Raw genomic sequence first — 16146 nt, 5'->3', positions numbered from 1 at the left:
GCATGCTTAAACCCATTTGTACTGTCGTGTAATCTGCAGTGGTTTTTGTAAACAAATACTGTATTTTCACAAAACCACTGTATTGTTGTCTACTCCTCTAATCAGAGTGTTATAATGCTGCAGTTCCTTGACAGTATCAGGAAATGCCATCAGAGACCTAATTAAAAAAGAGATCTCTGGTGAGGCAGCTTTGCTAGAATGGATGTTTCTTACTATTGACTTCAAAGGAAAGAAAGTGAGGCTAACATTATTGTATTTTAAAACATTTCTTTGGCATCAGTGCATGACAGCCTCCACTCCAAATGCTGAAAATACTTTCCAGACTTCCACAATGTTCCCTTGAGTCAGGCATGGAAACTTATTGTTTAGGTGAAGTTACTCAAAAGAATATAAGCTGGTGCATGCAGACCTATTTTTCCTGCAATGCAGGGTTGTCCTTTAGACTCATCTGCAGCTGTAGCCTGTAGAGATCTCATTACTCACCAGGCATTGCTAGGCACAAGCTCCCCACTGACTGCAGACAGCATAATGCTTGCTATCTACTGAGAACAGAGATTCCATGTTGGTTCCCTTAGCAGCAGAAGCAATAATACTAATCTGGTAAATAAGCCACTTTCTCCTGTAATTGTAATAACCAGGTTGCTGCCCTTGAAGTGTTACAAATGCAGCTGAGCCTTCTGATGAATTTTTTTACAGGTTTGTAACATGTCAAACCATGCGTGTCAGAGATATACAGTAAAAAGAACAGAAAGTTCAGCACGACTACTGTTTTTTATGTAATTTGTACAAAAATCTGTTTCATAGGTAAATTGCAAATGGTTAGTTTGTGTGCTGTAGTGATTTGCACACAAGATTGGTGCTGGAATGCTGGAATTGCCTAAAGATGCCTTTAGGTAAGTTACTTATCTTCCCTGTGTCTCAATTTCCCCATGTTTAATGCAGTACCTATAGTGTCTCACCCTTAGGGATTCAAAAGAACTGACTACAAAGAGCACAAGGGCTGAATTTCACTGTGTACAATACAGCACCTAAATTGTTGCAACAAGACTATTCCCAAACCGAATATGTTGCATATATACAAGAAAAAAAAAATTGTGCTAGGAAGTCTTAACTATGTGGGCAAGAACACAATGTGACTGACAGGTCTAGAACATAATCAGGAGGCACTTGTTTCCTTGAAATACATGAACTAGATACATAAAAAAATGGCTATTATCACTGTCCAGCTCCATTCATGGATATTACGTATGTTATGATACCCAACTGCATATGTAGAAATTACATAAAGATAAATATTATGTTCACCTTGATCATGTCTGTGGAGGCCTGCAACATAGGTTCCCTTAGCACATATGCATGTAGTGATGGGAACTTAATTTTCTATTCTTTATGAAGCCACAAGAGTGCAAGAGGATAAACTGAGAAGCCAAGTATACATTTGTCCAAATCAAACAAATCGAGACAACTGAATGAGCAGCTCTATAATTACATTTGCAAGCTGAGGCTTAAACTGAGGATGCAATATCTGGAGATCAGCAGGGTTCTAACCATCAAAGTATTGGAAGAACTGAAAGACAGCAAAAGATGCAACTATGAGAAACTTTTGGTTGTTTTTTTTGTTTGTTTGTTTTGTTTTGTTTTTTTAAATAAAAACCATTTAAGCTTGCTAATTTTTGCTGCCTCAGATAATAAAAATTCCAATTGTCTGGGACATCAAATCTAAAAAAGCATGAAATTAATCTTCAGAAGTTAAAGTCTTAAATGCATTGCATCATTATTTTTGTTGGATATATTTTTGATTATAATGCAGATGAACCCCAAATTTAATAAAACTAAAATAACATGAGTTAAGTATGAAACATAACAGGATATTGCAAAGAGATTAGGTAGTTTCCTTTAGACTACTTGCGGAGCCCAAGGAAAAGCCAAACTGAGGGACACGATGACGAGAAGGCACCACTTAATTAGAATATTTAACAGAAGATGAAAACAGAATACTCATAATACCTGTTTTGGCAATGAAACACAGTGAGCAGAATATGGACCTGAAACATCAGTAGTTCTCTACACCAGATACGGTTTTCCCTGTCGACTGTCTGTAGTGAAGAAAGAAGCAGGCTAGCTAAATTTAAACCATCTGTAACGATGAGAGTGTTACAGTTGGACTGAAGCAAGCTTACCTCATGAAAGTATTGTGGAAACTGCTGTTGGAAAGATAATAAAAGGATTAACTGCAGTTTTAGTGAACCATTTACTTTTCAATCAAAATGTCTCATGTATTTCCTGTTCTTAAGTAGCTTGAATTCCAAAATTCCTTTGTCTATTACAGTACATAGTAGCAAAGCCTGTCATAAGAAATTAATAATTTTACATGGAAAAGTACTTTTATGTATGAGGGCAGGGTGCTGCTGTTAGCTTCTTCTGAGCAGTTCAATACCTAGTCAGCCAGTCATTTTACAGAGAGGAACAAAATCAAGGGCTTAAAAAGAAAGCACAATGGGTAATTGTGAACAGCGAAAGAAAATCTCCACTACAAATACCAAGAGATGTAAAGTTACTTTAACGAGGCTACAGCAAAAACGAAACAAAATCTCAGACCTCTATAGACAGAGAATGAATTGCCTTCTTAATTTGCAGGAATAACAGCACAATTATTACCACATCAAAAGAAAAGCCATCATTTAAAATGACATGACATCACTGCACAATGAAACACTGCACAGCAACCCTTGTTTAAAGTGGAATGGAATTCGCTGGGCAAATAATCCCCACTTGATATTAATAACTTTAAGGAGCTGTGTTGCAGCTTTGGATCTTGTCCCTGCTAGATCAAGGTCTTTCCAGAGCAGAAAATTAAATTTGCAAAGACGACGTATTTTTCATGTGCTCACTTGGATCCAACTTTACTCCACGCAGAATTTGATGTTGTAACATCGGATACGTGGATCCCTCTGCTGACAGTGGAAGGCTCTTATTCTGGGAGTAGAAGAGTTAATTGCAGGCTGTGCAGTGTAAAGCTCCTAATTCCCATTGGGCCATTCCATGTATGGGAACAACTACAATACTGCTCAAGTAGACCAGATCTTGATGTACTTACATGCCAAGTCTACATACATGTGCCATGAAGGCTGTCTGCCATATCAGATGAAAGGTTTTTCCAACCTATTCACAATGTTAAACTTTGAGATGTTACATAAAGCTGGTTCTTTAATGCAGATGAACATAACTGAAAGCAGGAAATTTTTAGCATTTCCTACGATATTACATGCTTTAATGTCTCTGGTTTATCCAGTTTCCTGTAGGAACGTCAATGTAACATTAGAAATCTGCTACAGAATACCTGCCAAATATGCGTTTTGCTGAAAAAGACAAAAGCTCCCACACTCCTGGAGTCTAGGGAATCTTTCAGCATCTTAGTAAAGCTCATCGGGGTTTCACATTTTAAGTATTTCTTTTAAAAAGTGTGAGATAAAACCAGAGAGAAGACTGATCTAATTCCAGATTATAAAAACAGTAAACCAAAAAGTAGGCTAAAATAAAATCTGTAAGTATGCTTTCACAGCTTGCTTGCTTACTTACACTTTTGTTTGGAAAGAAGCAACTAACATTATCCTTTGATGATTTATGACCAAATAAGAGATAGGCATAGGAAGTTCCTTTGTACGTTTACAAATAGTGATTGAGCTACATCTGGAAATTACAAAGTCAGTTCTTTCTCTCAAAGAAAAAAGAAACAGGTAAGTCTTAAGAGCATTTCCAGTTTACCTTGGACAACTTGATGGTGTTCTCTAAATATCTGCATTGCTTCCCGTAATATTTTAGGGAATACCCACTGAACAGCGCAGACATTAAGATAACATTTTAAATTTATCCAATGGAAGTAAAAAGATAATCAGGATGACCACTCACAGAGAAAATTTTTCTCTGTAAAACATTTTGAATATTGTTGTTTTCCTCCTTTTTCCTTTCATAAGCACTGCAGGCCAGCAAGCTTTTTCTTGAACAAACGAAAAAAGTAAGCTTTTTATATAAACATTTCTTCCTATTCCTCCATAGAAAGCTACAGCTTCTCGTTAATAAGTTGGTCTTGATGTTACTTCCCTACAAGTATTTTCCATTATATCATTCTCTGATCAAAACAATAAAACAGACATACAGTTGAAAATTCTTCCTATCAAGAACTGCAACCTGCCATCATAACCATTCCCTTTGTTTGTACTTATTTGAGTGTGTATGTGCATGCGTGCACACGCATGCGCATGTGGGTGTTACAAATAAGACTTTCCAAATTTCATGGCCCAATTTGGAAGCTTATGTCAAACTTGTTTTGCTTCATCTGTTTCAGTCAGGGTGTTATATCATTGTTTTTTCAAACATGTGGAAAGCTTAATGGAAGTCATTAACTTTTATTTTAGTTTGGCCATATTGTCATCATGGTGGGCAGATGCAGAGATGGTGTTATTCCCAAGATCCTCTTTTTGGAACACTGATGTTGTTTACATCTTCTTGATCAGAAGAGAACAATGGTTTTTACTTATTTTTAAAGCTCTGTTTGGCAAATTTAAAAGCCCCTAACAACCTTTGAAAATGTAATTAAAGATATTCCTTTTATTCTCTTAACTGTTTCAAATCCTTAACAAGTTTCTTTTTCTTTTCTAAACTACCATTTGAAACTTTTGCACTCACAACTCTATGGGTTATTGTTCAACTGAAGGAATGAAAAGAATTTCATTAGATGCGGTTTATGTTTCTTGATTAAAAATGTCACCCGAGGCTCAGCGACTTTGTTTTATGTTAAATGACTGCAGTGTGCTTTGATCATCACTTTATTAATGCTTTAATGAATATTAAAAAAAAATAAAACACTGTACTAAAAGTTAAACTCTCATATGAGGAAACCGAATCCCTTTTCCAAGAACTACAGTATTCCTTACTCAAACATTTCCTTCTAGATTAACGTTTTCTCCAATACCCCTTTAGCCTGCTGCAGACTAAGTTACAGGAAAGCACAACAATTATATTGGGATAAGACTGAAGAGAAAGCAAGAAAGAGAGCAGAGTAGCATGTTTCTATTCAAACAAATATATTCCAGGCTTACCATGCACTTGTTTGGTTTTTCTCCAGAATGAACCCTCATATGAATCAGCAGTTTGTAACGGGCATTGAAGGGTTTATATCGGCGGACACAGCCTGCCCAAAAGCAAGTGAAGTCCTCTCCTTTCCGCTGGTCAATGTGAGTCTTTTCTATGTGTCTGACCAGTTCGTCTTGTTGCTCGTAAGTGGCACTGCAGTCAATCCACCGACAGACCTGTTTGCCATTGCTGAGGTCCTGTTCATCGCCATCGCTGGGCTGAAGGGACTTTGGAGACATAGAGGCGTGTAAATGAGACAGGGTCCCTTGAGTCTGATTTAGCTGCTGGTGTAGGTGGTAAGGGGGAGGCAGCCCCTGGTGATGTCGAAAAAGATCAGCAGTGGAGGAATAATCGTCAGCTGGTTCTTGTTTTAAGAAACTCACCTTCTGAGTGCTGTGCGAGGTGTTTTGATGAGGAATGCTAGTACCATTCATCATAAGGCTGAGGCTTCCATTCTCCTCAACTTGCTGCATTTGTATCTGCTCACAGTCACTTCTGTCACATTCAGCAGAAATAGGTACAAGACACGCTGGAGGGGAGGGAATACTGCAAGGGTTTCCAGGCTGAGAGCACGACTGGGGCCGAGAGGATTTTTGAGCACTGTGATGAGTGATCTCTACAGGATGAGAGGAAATGCCAGCTGAATTAGTTCGCAGTCCATTCACACAGGTGACCAGTGACGTCTGTGATGTGCGGATGATAGCTGTAATATCAATTCCTTCAGCTGAAGAAGGCACAACAGAGATGCATCTCTTCTTCAGGTTGCTTGTTTGTAGCCTGGCTGAGTGCTGAGGGGTGCCAAGTGACAAAGGACCCAGGGAGGAGCTATGTTCATTATTAAACAAGTAGGATGAAAGCGAATTTGTAAAGCCATTATTCATTAGGTCTATTTCAGGATGCAGACTACCGGAGGCTCTCAGCTCCATCCCCTCCATAATCCTTCTATGTGTGGAAGCCTCAGACAGAACCTTATAATCACTCGGGCATTCTTGTTTAATGTGCTGAGCCGGGTGACTTCCATTCAGGCATGGAGCAGCAGAATCCACTGAGTCTTGAAACCTGGGTGACCTGTAATACAGTTTTCATTAAGCATCACTAACTACCAAAGGATTTACGATTTTTATACAAGACATAGCATTTGTTAAGCACTGGAGTATGGGAGCACTTGCTCTGCTGAATGTTGCCTGTCTAATGCAGCAATTACACTAAACAAATCTGAAATGCTTCCTCTACAACACTACTAAAGGCAGCATCATTTTACATGGAATTAATTTTACACAGTGAGTTACACACAGAACAGACAATCTTCTCTCTACTGCTATGGGCAGTTCATCAATCATGATCTAGTTTTTCAATGCAAAATAGACCAGGCAAAACAATAGTTGAGAATTAAGTTTGAGAGCTTTGGACGTTTTTGAATTATTCAAACATCAGCATTTTCCTCAGAGCACACCGGGAAAATGCCTTGGCATCCTTTTCCACACAAATAAAAAAAAGGCTTGCTGAGCTTTGCTCACATGTCAGAGAGATCCTTCCTTTTGCTAAAATAAGAAAGGAGCAAGATCAGTGGGGAAAAAACAAATACAAAGAAAGAATAACTCGCTTTCAACCAGTGGTCCAGAGTTGATGAGAGATCAGCTGAGTATTTATGTCTAAGAGATCTACAAAAGATAACTAAGAAAAGTTCACAACTGGTAGATTTAAACTGTCAGTCTATGTATTCCTGTTTTTCATATTAAAGTCTACATGGGTCTGCAAATCCAAGGAAGATTGTTTTACAGAAGTGACTTTTAATCTTTTTTTGATGTGTACTGAATCCAATCACTCAGGAAGCAGAACCTTGAAGAACCCCAAAGAGACATTTCAGAAAAACACTGCATTTAGGAAACCTTTCTTCCTAACATTTTCCTCCAAGCAGTTAGCAATTGGTTTATGCCTTAAAATAAAACACTTTATCCCAGCTATAAACATTTACTGTAGATGATCGAACTGTGCGATTTGTCTTAGGACCAGCGTGTGCTCCTTACACATCCCTAAAGCACAGTAGGGTTTAACCTATGGCTTCATCATCCAGCAACGTGCCAGACCAGGGAAACAGTACATCTGTGTGCGAGACAGCTGTACCTGAACTAATAAAGCCTCCAGAGAGGTGCTCCATGGCTCTTATGTTGATATGCTCCACTTACATGAATGGTACACTTTTTTGATGTTAGCATCACAAAAGGTGAAGAAAACCTGGCCATTGGTTACTTGTGTGTGGCACCACAGCCAAGACAAATCTGACACATTTTAACACATATACATAAGGTATTTTAGACATATACAGACATATAACCGTTAAGCTGCTGAACAAAGCGCATTTGTTTTATGACTTAGATTGTTTTATCACTATTATTTCCATTAATCCACCACTAAGATGGGAAGCTGAGACAACTTCTAACATTTCCTTGGTAACAGCTCCCAAAGAACTACCAATTGGGAAAAAAAAAAAAACAAAACAAACACAAACAACTTCCTTCCCATGAAATTAAGGATTTCAGAAAATGACACCTGCCTGAGGCACAGAACTGGCAATACTGCATTCACTAGTGACAGTGTGCAGCAGCCAGTAGGGCTTGATATAAAAAAAAAATCTTCAAGGTCAAGAAGGAAGTTAAATTCCCATTCATTGGTACAGAATAATCACATCTTGCATTTACCACCAGAATTTTAAAAATACTACATTTTAAAATTTCAGAGGTTTCCATAATCCATTAGTTATAATTTCTCCCTTTAGGTTTGTACAGTTGGTCTCAGGGTAAACTTAAAACACCTGGTTTTGCAGCTGGTAAATCTAAAACAAAACAAAAACAAACAAAAACCAAACACAACAAAAACCTAACACAACCCCCCCCACGACCAACACCCAACAGTATTCATACATTATTTTTTAACATTTACAGAACCATATGTCTGTAAAATATGTGGCAAAAGCATAAAAACCTTTACTGTACATATTTGGGAAACCCTGCCCTGCTTGCTTGTAGCTTCACTGTTCAGTAGAAGGTGTGCTGTTCTAAACTCATTCTGAGAAAGGTCTTACAGCATACCATGCCAGGCACAATATTTCCTATTACTTAGTTTCTTCTGTAGAAGAACTCTTCTAAATAATTCAGTTTATATCATAGTTTAGTGGTCCCAAAGGCCCAGGCTAAAGTAAACGTATTTGTTACATCATACAAAGCTAACCCAAGCCTTACATTTCAGTTTGTGATAATTGGTGTCATATTATTAAGCTTTACATAAGCTCCCATCTTGCCAGAAATCCATGTGAGGAGTTCAAGCTGGAGTCAGTGTGGTACCTGCATGATGAATACAAACATTCCTGTCCTGAGAAATATTTCATTCCCAAAACTCCCAGCAACATAGATCTGTATTTCCAGCACAAGATCTTACTCAGAGTCAGGACTCTATTGCTGTGATGCCGCAGTGCGGAACATGAGACACACAAAGGAGGGGAGTTTTGAACCAAAAGGCAAGCTGAAATACCTTATTTCAAAAGCAAACTATATGAAGGCACTGAATTCATGCTTCTCATTGCCACAGCCTTGTCTTATCCAAGCTCTGTCTACATAATGCTACGCACAGGCTGTTTGTGCAGATCCAAAGCAAGTCTCTTCTGCAAGCTACACTTTCCTCTGTGGCACTGTATACTTACATACATTCTGTACTCTACGCTAGTGAACTCTGCTGGGAGAATTCAGCATTCTTTCAATTTCCCAAGTTTGAGTGTTGGCATACTTAATGTCAAGGCTGGATTACTGCAAACTTTCTGTATTCCTGGCAGAATTTTGCCAACACTGTTCTCAGCAAAGCCCTGCTGTTCCTCCCAGTCCTGAAGGATGGAGAGAGAAGGGGTACAGAGACAAAACTGATGTGGGAGAGAGACAAGGTGTCTGGCATCCAACTTGCTGGGTGGTTCCTCTTATACCCATTTGCTCCTGTACTGGCATCTTGCTGTTACAGGAAAGGATCAGATTTCAGGCAGGTACACACAGGCAGTGCTGGCCATAGGGGTTTCATAATCCCTGGACAGCAGTGAAATATAAATGTGTATGAAACAAACAACAAAGAGAAGAGCGAGAAGCACAAAGGATAGCAGGACAGGGTAAAGAGCACTGTGTGGACACACGGATCAGCCTGAGCAGCCCTGGGGGCTTCCAGATGGAGAGAGTGGGGTCAGCAGGAGAATATACCCCACAACCTCTCTTCACAGGAGCATCCATGTACCAAGGACAAATAGTCTGAGGCAACAGAGCTGCTGCTTAAGCACATGAAAGCTGAGTGTAAGGCCTTTGAAGAGTAACAGCAGCCTCTCAGAGGATACTAAGGCAGTGTTTCCAAAGAAACTCCCTTACGTGGTAATTGGAGCCAAAGCGCAAGGCCAGTAGCACAATGCCAGAAGTACTGCAGTTACCAGCTACCCTCAGAGGAAAAGACAACTGTATCCAAAATCTCCAGACTATTTACAAAACATACATGCCTTCAGTTGCCACTGTAAATGTGTAATCAGTGATAACTGACAGTTTGAAGAAGCTGGTGGGGATTGTTCTGCTGCACATCCAGGGACTCTTTGCAACACTGACTGCTCTGGTGTCTTCCCCGGGTTTTATACGCCGAGCACTGAGCACAGTGTGGGCGGGTTAGCTGTTTCTGATAATGGATTATTTGACGAAAGGCCAACATTAGTTATGTGCTGTCTCCAATTGTGGTAAAGAAGGTATTAGGACTTTTCCAATCCCACACACATTGCATTCACAGATAGCGTGTAGCAGCAATCATATTGCACAACCTAAAACCTATTAACCGAGTGGGGAGAAGAGGTCAGGAAGAAGAGGGATCGTGATTCTTGGATTGAGGCAGTCATCTCTAGAAGACAGTTTCTGAGAGAAAGTGATTCAGGGGGAAGCTGAAGGGATAACAAGTTTCAGCACACTGAGGGAAGAAAAGAAAAAGCTGATCATAACCCCAAATCCTGAGGGAGATTTTGGATTGCTAGGGGAGGTGCTGTCTGGTTTGTTTGGATTTTCCTTGGACTTTGCATATCCTAGAAATGCAGAGTGGTTCAAAGCTCAACCCAGAGAGGTTGTTTGAATTTATATCTCCCTTTAGTTCCGTGCTGGCCACTAGAGCTGGACAGAACAACCAAATAGAGTTTGCCCTGATGTCTGTGTGCTCCAAAATCCGTCCATTCCAGCCCTATTTCTCTCATCTATTTTCTAATGAAGGCTGAAATCTGAAGAGACATCGAGCACCCTTGGCTCCCACTGGCTTCACTGAAACCTGATGGGCATCCACCCCCACATCAGCACTGTTCTGTTTTCAGATCTTCAAGGAAAGTGTATGTTTTTTCTTACTTGCTTGTCAAGAACCTTCAGCATCACAAACACCATGAAAAGAAGTCATCCCAACTGCTGTCTACCTTCTCCCACATGCCAAGGTTTTGTACCTCATGTGTACCGTGAGTAGTACAGTGACAAAATTAGACACTGTGTCTATGAGGTCCATAGAGGCATTGTGTCTACGAGGGCTGGGCATTGGCTTTACCTTGTAAATCCCATGCAGACAAAAATAGTGTTAGCCAGGTGGACACGCAAGCAGAGCATGATCAGCAGGACATACAACAACCCATAAAGGAATGGAAGAGTCCTTCAAGACATTCGCCAAACATTTCCAAACTGTTGCTTAGAAGTATTAATAGAAGAGCCTCAAAGCTTTAGACCATGCTACAAAGCAAAGAGGAGGGAATCAGGCCTATCACCTGCTCCTTTCTCATGTTCTGCAGCAGATAATCCTTTATGCTGTTCTGGGAATCCTCTTCCAAATGGGGGCTGAAAGGGGTTCATATTTCTGAGGGTGGGTACTGGGATTCCCAGCATGCAAGTATCTGTCATTTTCTCATTATAGATTTTACAAAAAGGTTCAAAAAGATCTAAGCAGAGTACTCTCTTCCTCCTTTTGTTTGGTCCTGCCCTAATTATCTTTGTTTCATAATTGTCCTCACTGACAGAATGACAAAAGGTTGATAACTGCCAGTCTCATACTGAGCCATAAAGAAGTCAGGAGGGAGCAGACTTACACCCAGCTGCAACACCATCTACAAATCTTTGTAGTGATAGCAGAATATTTTGTTGTGTGGCATGGATATTATTTATCATTTACAAATGAACAAACAAACAGCTCTTTCCACTTGCTTGCCATATTGATGTGCCGCCTCCTCCTGAAAACACAGATGTTTTTACCCCACCAGTAAATGGAAAAGGGGAAACAAGACATAAATATTTATAATAAAATCAGAAACAGTCAGATTTCCACAACCAAGCTATAGGCCATATTTCCACTTGCTGTGACTATGGAAATTCGGGCTTGATAGTTCCATGCACAGCGTGCCAATTATTCCAAGCATCTAAGATAAAGGCTGCAACTTTTTTGAGGTTTTTGCTTTCTACAGCTCTTCAAAAAGGTCAAGATTATTCCGTATTATATCCCCTGCCAAAAAGCAGCATAATTAAAATAGATGGACAGATTTTAATTTGTAGCAGGTTTCTATTCACAACGGATGTCTGTTTAGGGTACTTGTTTAAAATCTGGTAATGTTAAATTTGTAACAACAACAAAAAAATAATGGAGTTCAGTGTTTTCATATAATTAATTTATAGCAAATGCTTAAATAGAGATTCTGTTCATAGCATATCCAACTACAGTGTATATATCAAAACCATGGACCAAATTTTCACATTACTGCCTTAAAAGCAAATACCAAGGATGTCGCTGTATGGGAACCTTGAAAATACTTCAATTAAAGGAAATGCTGTAGAAATAGAAGTGGTTTGATGGTGGTATGCCAAATTGCCATATGGGAGACATTGGTTTGGGAGCAAGTATCATCCCTAACTTCCAGGCTGCAGTTTGGAAACAACATGGCATTGGGGTGCAGTGTGGAGGCAAGCCTGACCCTGCTTAAGCCCCTGGCAAAACTCTCATTGACTTCTGAGCATGCTAGAAGGGTCCCCACAGAGAAGCTGTATTTAAACCTCAGTGCAGGGAGGCTGTGGCTGCACAAACAGCGACTCCTCCAGGCACTGCTTGGCAGAGCTGTCTGTGCACACGTGCATGCCCACGCAGTGCAAACCTGCAAATGAGCAGTGCTGTTAAATGAGCATCCAAAGGACTTCCAAAACGAAGAAAAAGCCAAAAATACAGCTCCCACAGATGCTACTGGGAAATATTTTCAGCAAAGAAGCACTCCAAGAGCAATGTAAATCAAGCCATAAAATTTGAAGTGATACCTTATATCCGAGTGTGTCAAGTTGAGCTGACCAACATGGAGCAGTCTCTCACAGGACAGTGGGTGGTCTCGCATCAGGGAGTTTCCTGTGTGGATGAACAGACTTTGTCTGCAGACAGGTACTGAGCTACTTGTCATCTCCATGTCCATCATGTTCTTCTTCTCAGAGGTCAAATTACAATGATTGTGGCCACCATTCACTGTAACAAAAAAAAACCCCACAAAACACACAAACATGAGCCTTTGACTAAGAACCCTCTACAGTGACTACTGCTTTGCATACTCATCTTCAATCTCCTTGCAAAATTCTTCTAAATGATGTGGCAGTAGAAAGGAAACGTTTCACATGGAAGCAAAAAGTAATTGCAAAGGAATTTGGATCTGTGAACTATGGTTATTTCTCATTTTAAGTTTTGTGACTATTTTACACTTTGCAATCTAACTCAAAAAAACTTAGTCTGATAGATTGCCTTCCTTCTGTGTATTTTTATGGTAGAGTCTTGTCTGTGTTAGATTTTGGAGAGGGATATTTTATTTTCAGGGAGAGAAACTCTGAAAACAGTGACGTAAGTCAAGCTTTTCTTTGCAGACAATTATCTCTGTGATTATGACTTTAGATGGGCATGTTTCTACTTTACTGCCAGGTCAACAGTGTGAAAAAATGAAACTAATTTTGTTTCAATGTATGCATTTAACTATATTTTCCAAGTAAGCTATTATTACAAATGTTGATAATAATATATTCTGCTGTAGTGAATATTACATTTTACCAGACTTGGAAAAAGAAACTAAAGCTACAGCAATATTCTTCAGAAATACATATATAACTACAAATGATAATCCAGCTAAAAAGAGAGGACAAAGGGGGAATTGAGAATTTAGATTGTATTGGTCAAATGCTAGCAATTCCATTTAATTTAAAGCATAGTAGTTGGGATTTTTACCTCTAGTCAACTAACCAAATACTCAAAGATAAGCACATATAAAAAGTACTTGTAAGAAGTTTAGTCTTCAGAGACTAGCTAAAAAAGTCAAAATGGCCATTTACCATTATTTTCACTACCAGAAACAAATCATGCTTTTAAAATACATCTCCCTCTGTTTTGTTTTGGTTTGTTTTTCATGGAGATAAAATGTAACAGTGTCAGATACTAACGGCAAACATATTTCTGTAGTTTTCATACAGAGCCCAGAAAATCACTCCTTCACCCTTGTACCCAATGCTCAAAGTGATGGGTTCTATAGAGTTGGACCACACTGTAGTTGGTCCATTCTCTACAGAGTGTTGTACATTACACCCAGATCATATATATTATGACATAATTAAGCAGACATCACAGTTAATTATATTTTCATGATATAAGGGTAAGTAAAATCCTACTTGTGAAGTTTTGCAATCACTGCAGTTTTGTTACATCGTTTATGAAGTTCCAATCAACGACTGTGCTCAGTCACTGCTTCAGCACAGCTCCTCAGAGCACAGGCACCCTTGACAGACATGACCCTCGTTTCCTCTCAGAGATAGTTGCTACCCCTCTAGCTAATGAAAGGCAAGCAGGAGAGCCTGAGCTGTTGTAGAACTCTATAATGACAGTCAATGAATGCTTTGAAAGCAATGAGAATCACATTTAGATTTTTGGTGAGTATAAATGAGAAGAAACAGGTGACAGGGGAAAGCAGAAAAAGTCTCTGGTAACTGGTGAAATTGTGAAAAGGATCGCAGCACAAAAGTCCATTCTCCTCCACTGGCTGGGCTCCACAGCCTCCCCATCGTGCTCCCCGGCACCATTGTAATAGGGAAGACCATGGCAGATAAAGACGTAGTCCAGGCAAACATCCAGACTCAGAGAAAAGAGTGGATACATGTGACACCCAAATTACAAGTCCCATGAGGCATCATTGTGACATTTCCAGAATAGAATTCCCTGTTTCCAGAGAAAAGTTCTCAGCGTTTGGCTGATGCGTTACATTTCTTGACCATTTATTTATTTGATTTTTATTTTTTTAAGAAGTCAGAATTTTCAAAATTGGAAAAACAATACCGGGTTTTTTCCTATCCAGCTCCATCACAATGCCAAGGTGTGTGACAAGTCTTACGAAGTGTAAGCCAGCATTATTTTATATAAAGAAAAAGCCCTTTTAAGATTTTTAGGCATGACACGAGATTTTAAAGATAAACCAATTTGTATTTAAGCTATGTGAAATGGACTATTAGCCTTCTTCATGGTAAATACATATATTCCAGTTATTTCAGATTTATATGCAGAGTTCACTGAATTTAAAGATACTCCGTGATTGTTCTGAATGACTCTGAAGAGACCAAGAAGCTGTACAGAAATGCAGCATCCTTTGCCCTGCACAGGGCAGTCATTTGTAATCGGTGGTTTTGCAACAAGGCATTTGAGAAGATCACTTTGGATGCCTTTCAGCCTATAGTGGGTGTTTGTGACCATTAGCTCTGCCCTGCTTGTAATTACAGCATAAATGATCGTTACATCCTCTCGAGTCCACAGCTCCATCAAGCGTTATTCCATTCCTATTTTAGCTTTATCCCATCATAACTTATCCTACTTCAGGGGAAATATCTGCCTTAGCAAGATGGCATAATAAAACTTGTGGTTGTTAATTAGGATACATGAATCACATTTAAAGGGTATCTAAATACACTGTCGAACACTGATGAAAGAAGTTTTGTGCATTTTTAAAGGCCACACCATCAAGAGAAGTTGGTAAATCACTCGTACCTACAATATCCAACTCATGGTTCCTCACTTTTTCAATCAGTAATGTTACCTGAAATAGATTCAAGATTTATCTTCCCTCCAAAATACTGTGGATTCTCTTAAAACATGTAAGATTTATACTGGATCCGTAATAAAAACATTTCCTTTCTTTAATTCCCCGAATTATACAATGCTGAAATTCATTAGGGCTTTCTAAATAAGCATTTTATCTATTTTATCATACTATCAAAACACAGAAACTTGAAGCTTCCACCAAAGTTCAGCAGTACCAACTGTAGCCCACACTGATACCTATTTGTGTGAAGATGGAGATTTCCTGTAATAACATGAACATCATCCCTGTGCTGTCAAAAACCATTATCTTCTCTTGTAGCTGTCAAATCAGAAAATACGTTTTCTCCTTGCAAAGGAACAGAACACTTACGCTAAAACTGTGAAATTATGTGTATTTCGGCCAATCCACCCTACATTTGCTTTCACAAAGTACCTTGCAGATTTATTAACAAGAGCTAAAAATTTCTTGCACAACAGTGCTTTCAGTGAAGTCACACTTGCATCAAAGCCCTCTGAAATGTGCCCACCACATGGGAGTTGGAACAATGATGGAAAAGGAACAACACCAGCAACTCACTTCCCCCACCCCGCAACTAAAACAAGAATCAAGAGATTGTCTCTGACCACAGACAACTAGAACCTACATTCAACTCCTCAAGTACACGTGGAAGCAGATTCATTGCCTCTGAAAAAAAAAAAAAAAAGGAAAAAAATAGTCTGGTTTACACCAGTGTAACTGAGAACAGAATCTGGCCCTTTGACAACTGGCACACGCAAGATTTAAGCATTTTCCATGTCTGGAACTAGATCTCTTTTTTTCACTGGTATCGAGGGGCCTTTAACCTACATACTGTAACTTACCACTAACAGACAAAAAGAGCACATACT

At 39.2% G+C, this 16146-nt stretch overlaps 1 protein-coding gene across 5 annotated transcripts in view; it reads right to left on the bottom strand.

Annotated features, from left to right (window-relative positions):
* GLIS1 (GLIS family zinc finger 1) overlaps positions 1-16146 on the bottom strand; it is a 195852-nt gene that overhangs the window by 93804 nt on the left and 85902 nt on the right. For all 5 annotated transcript variants that reach the window (XM_071810224.1, XM_071810223.1, XM_065842421.2 and 2 more), the window contains 2 exons: positions 12462-12660; positions 5100-6201 (listed from right to left, as the gene is read on the bottom strand). In XM_071810224.1, coding sequence (XP_071666325.1) covers positions 5100-6201; positions 12462-12660 — 1301 coding nt within the window. The remainder of the gene's footprint in view (positions 1-5099; positions 6202-12461; positions 12661-16146) is intronic.

Source organism: Patagioenas fasciata, chromosome 6 (assembly GCF_037038585.1).
Source record: "Patagioenas fasciata isolate bPatFas1 chromosome 6, bPatFas1.hap1, whole genome shotgun sequence".
Lineage (NCBI taxonomy): Eukaryota > Metazoa > Chordata > Aves > Columbiformes > Columbidae > Patagioenas > Patagioenas fasciata.
This window is presented reverse-complemented; position numbering and strand designations above follow the sequence as displayed.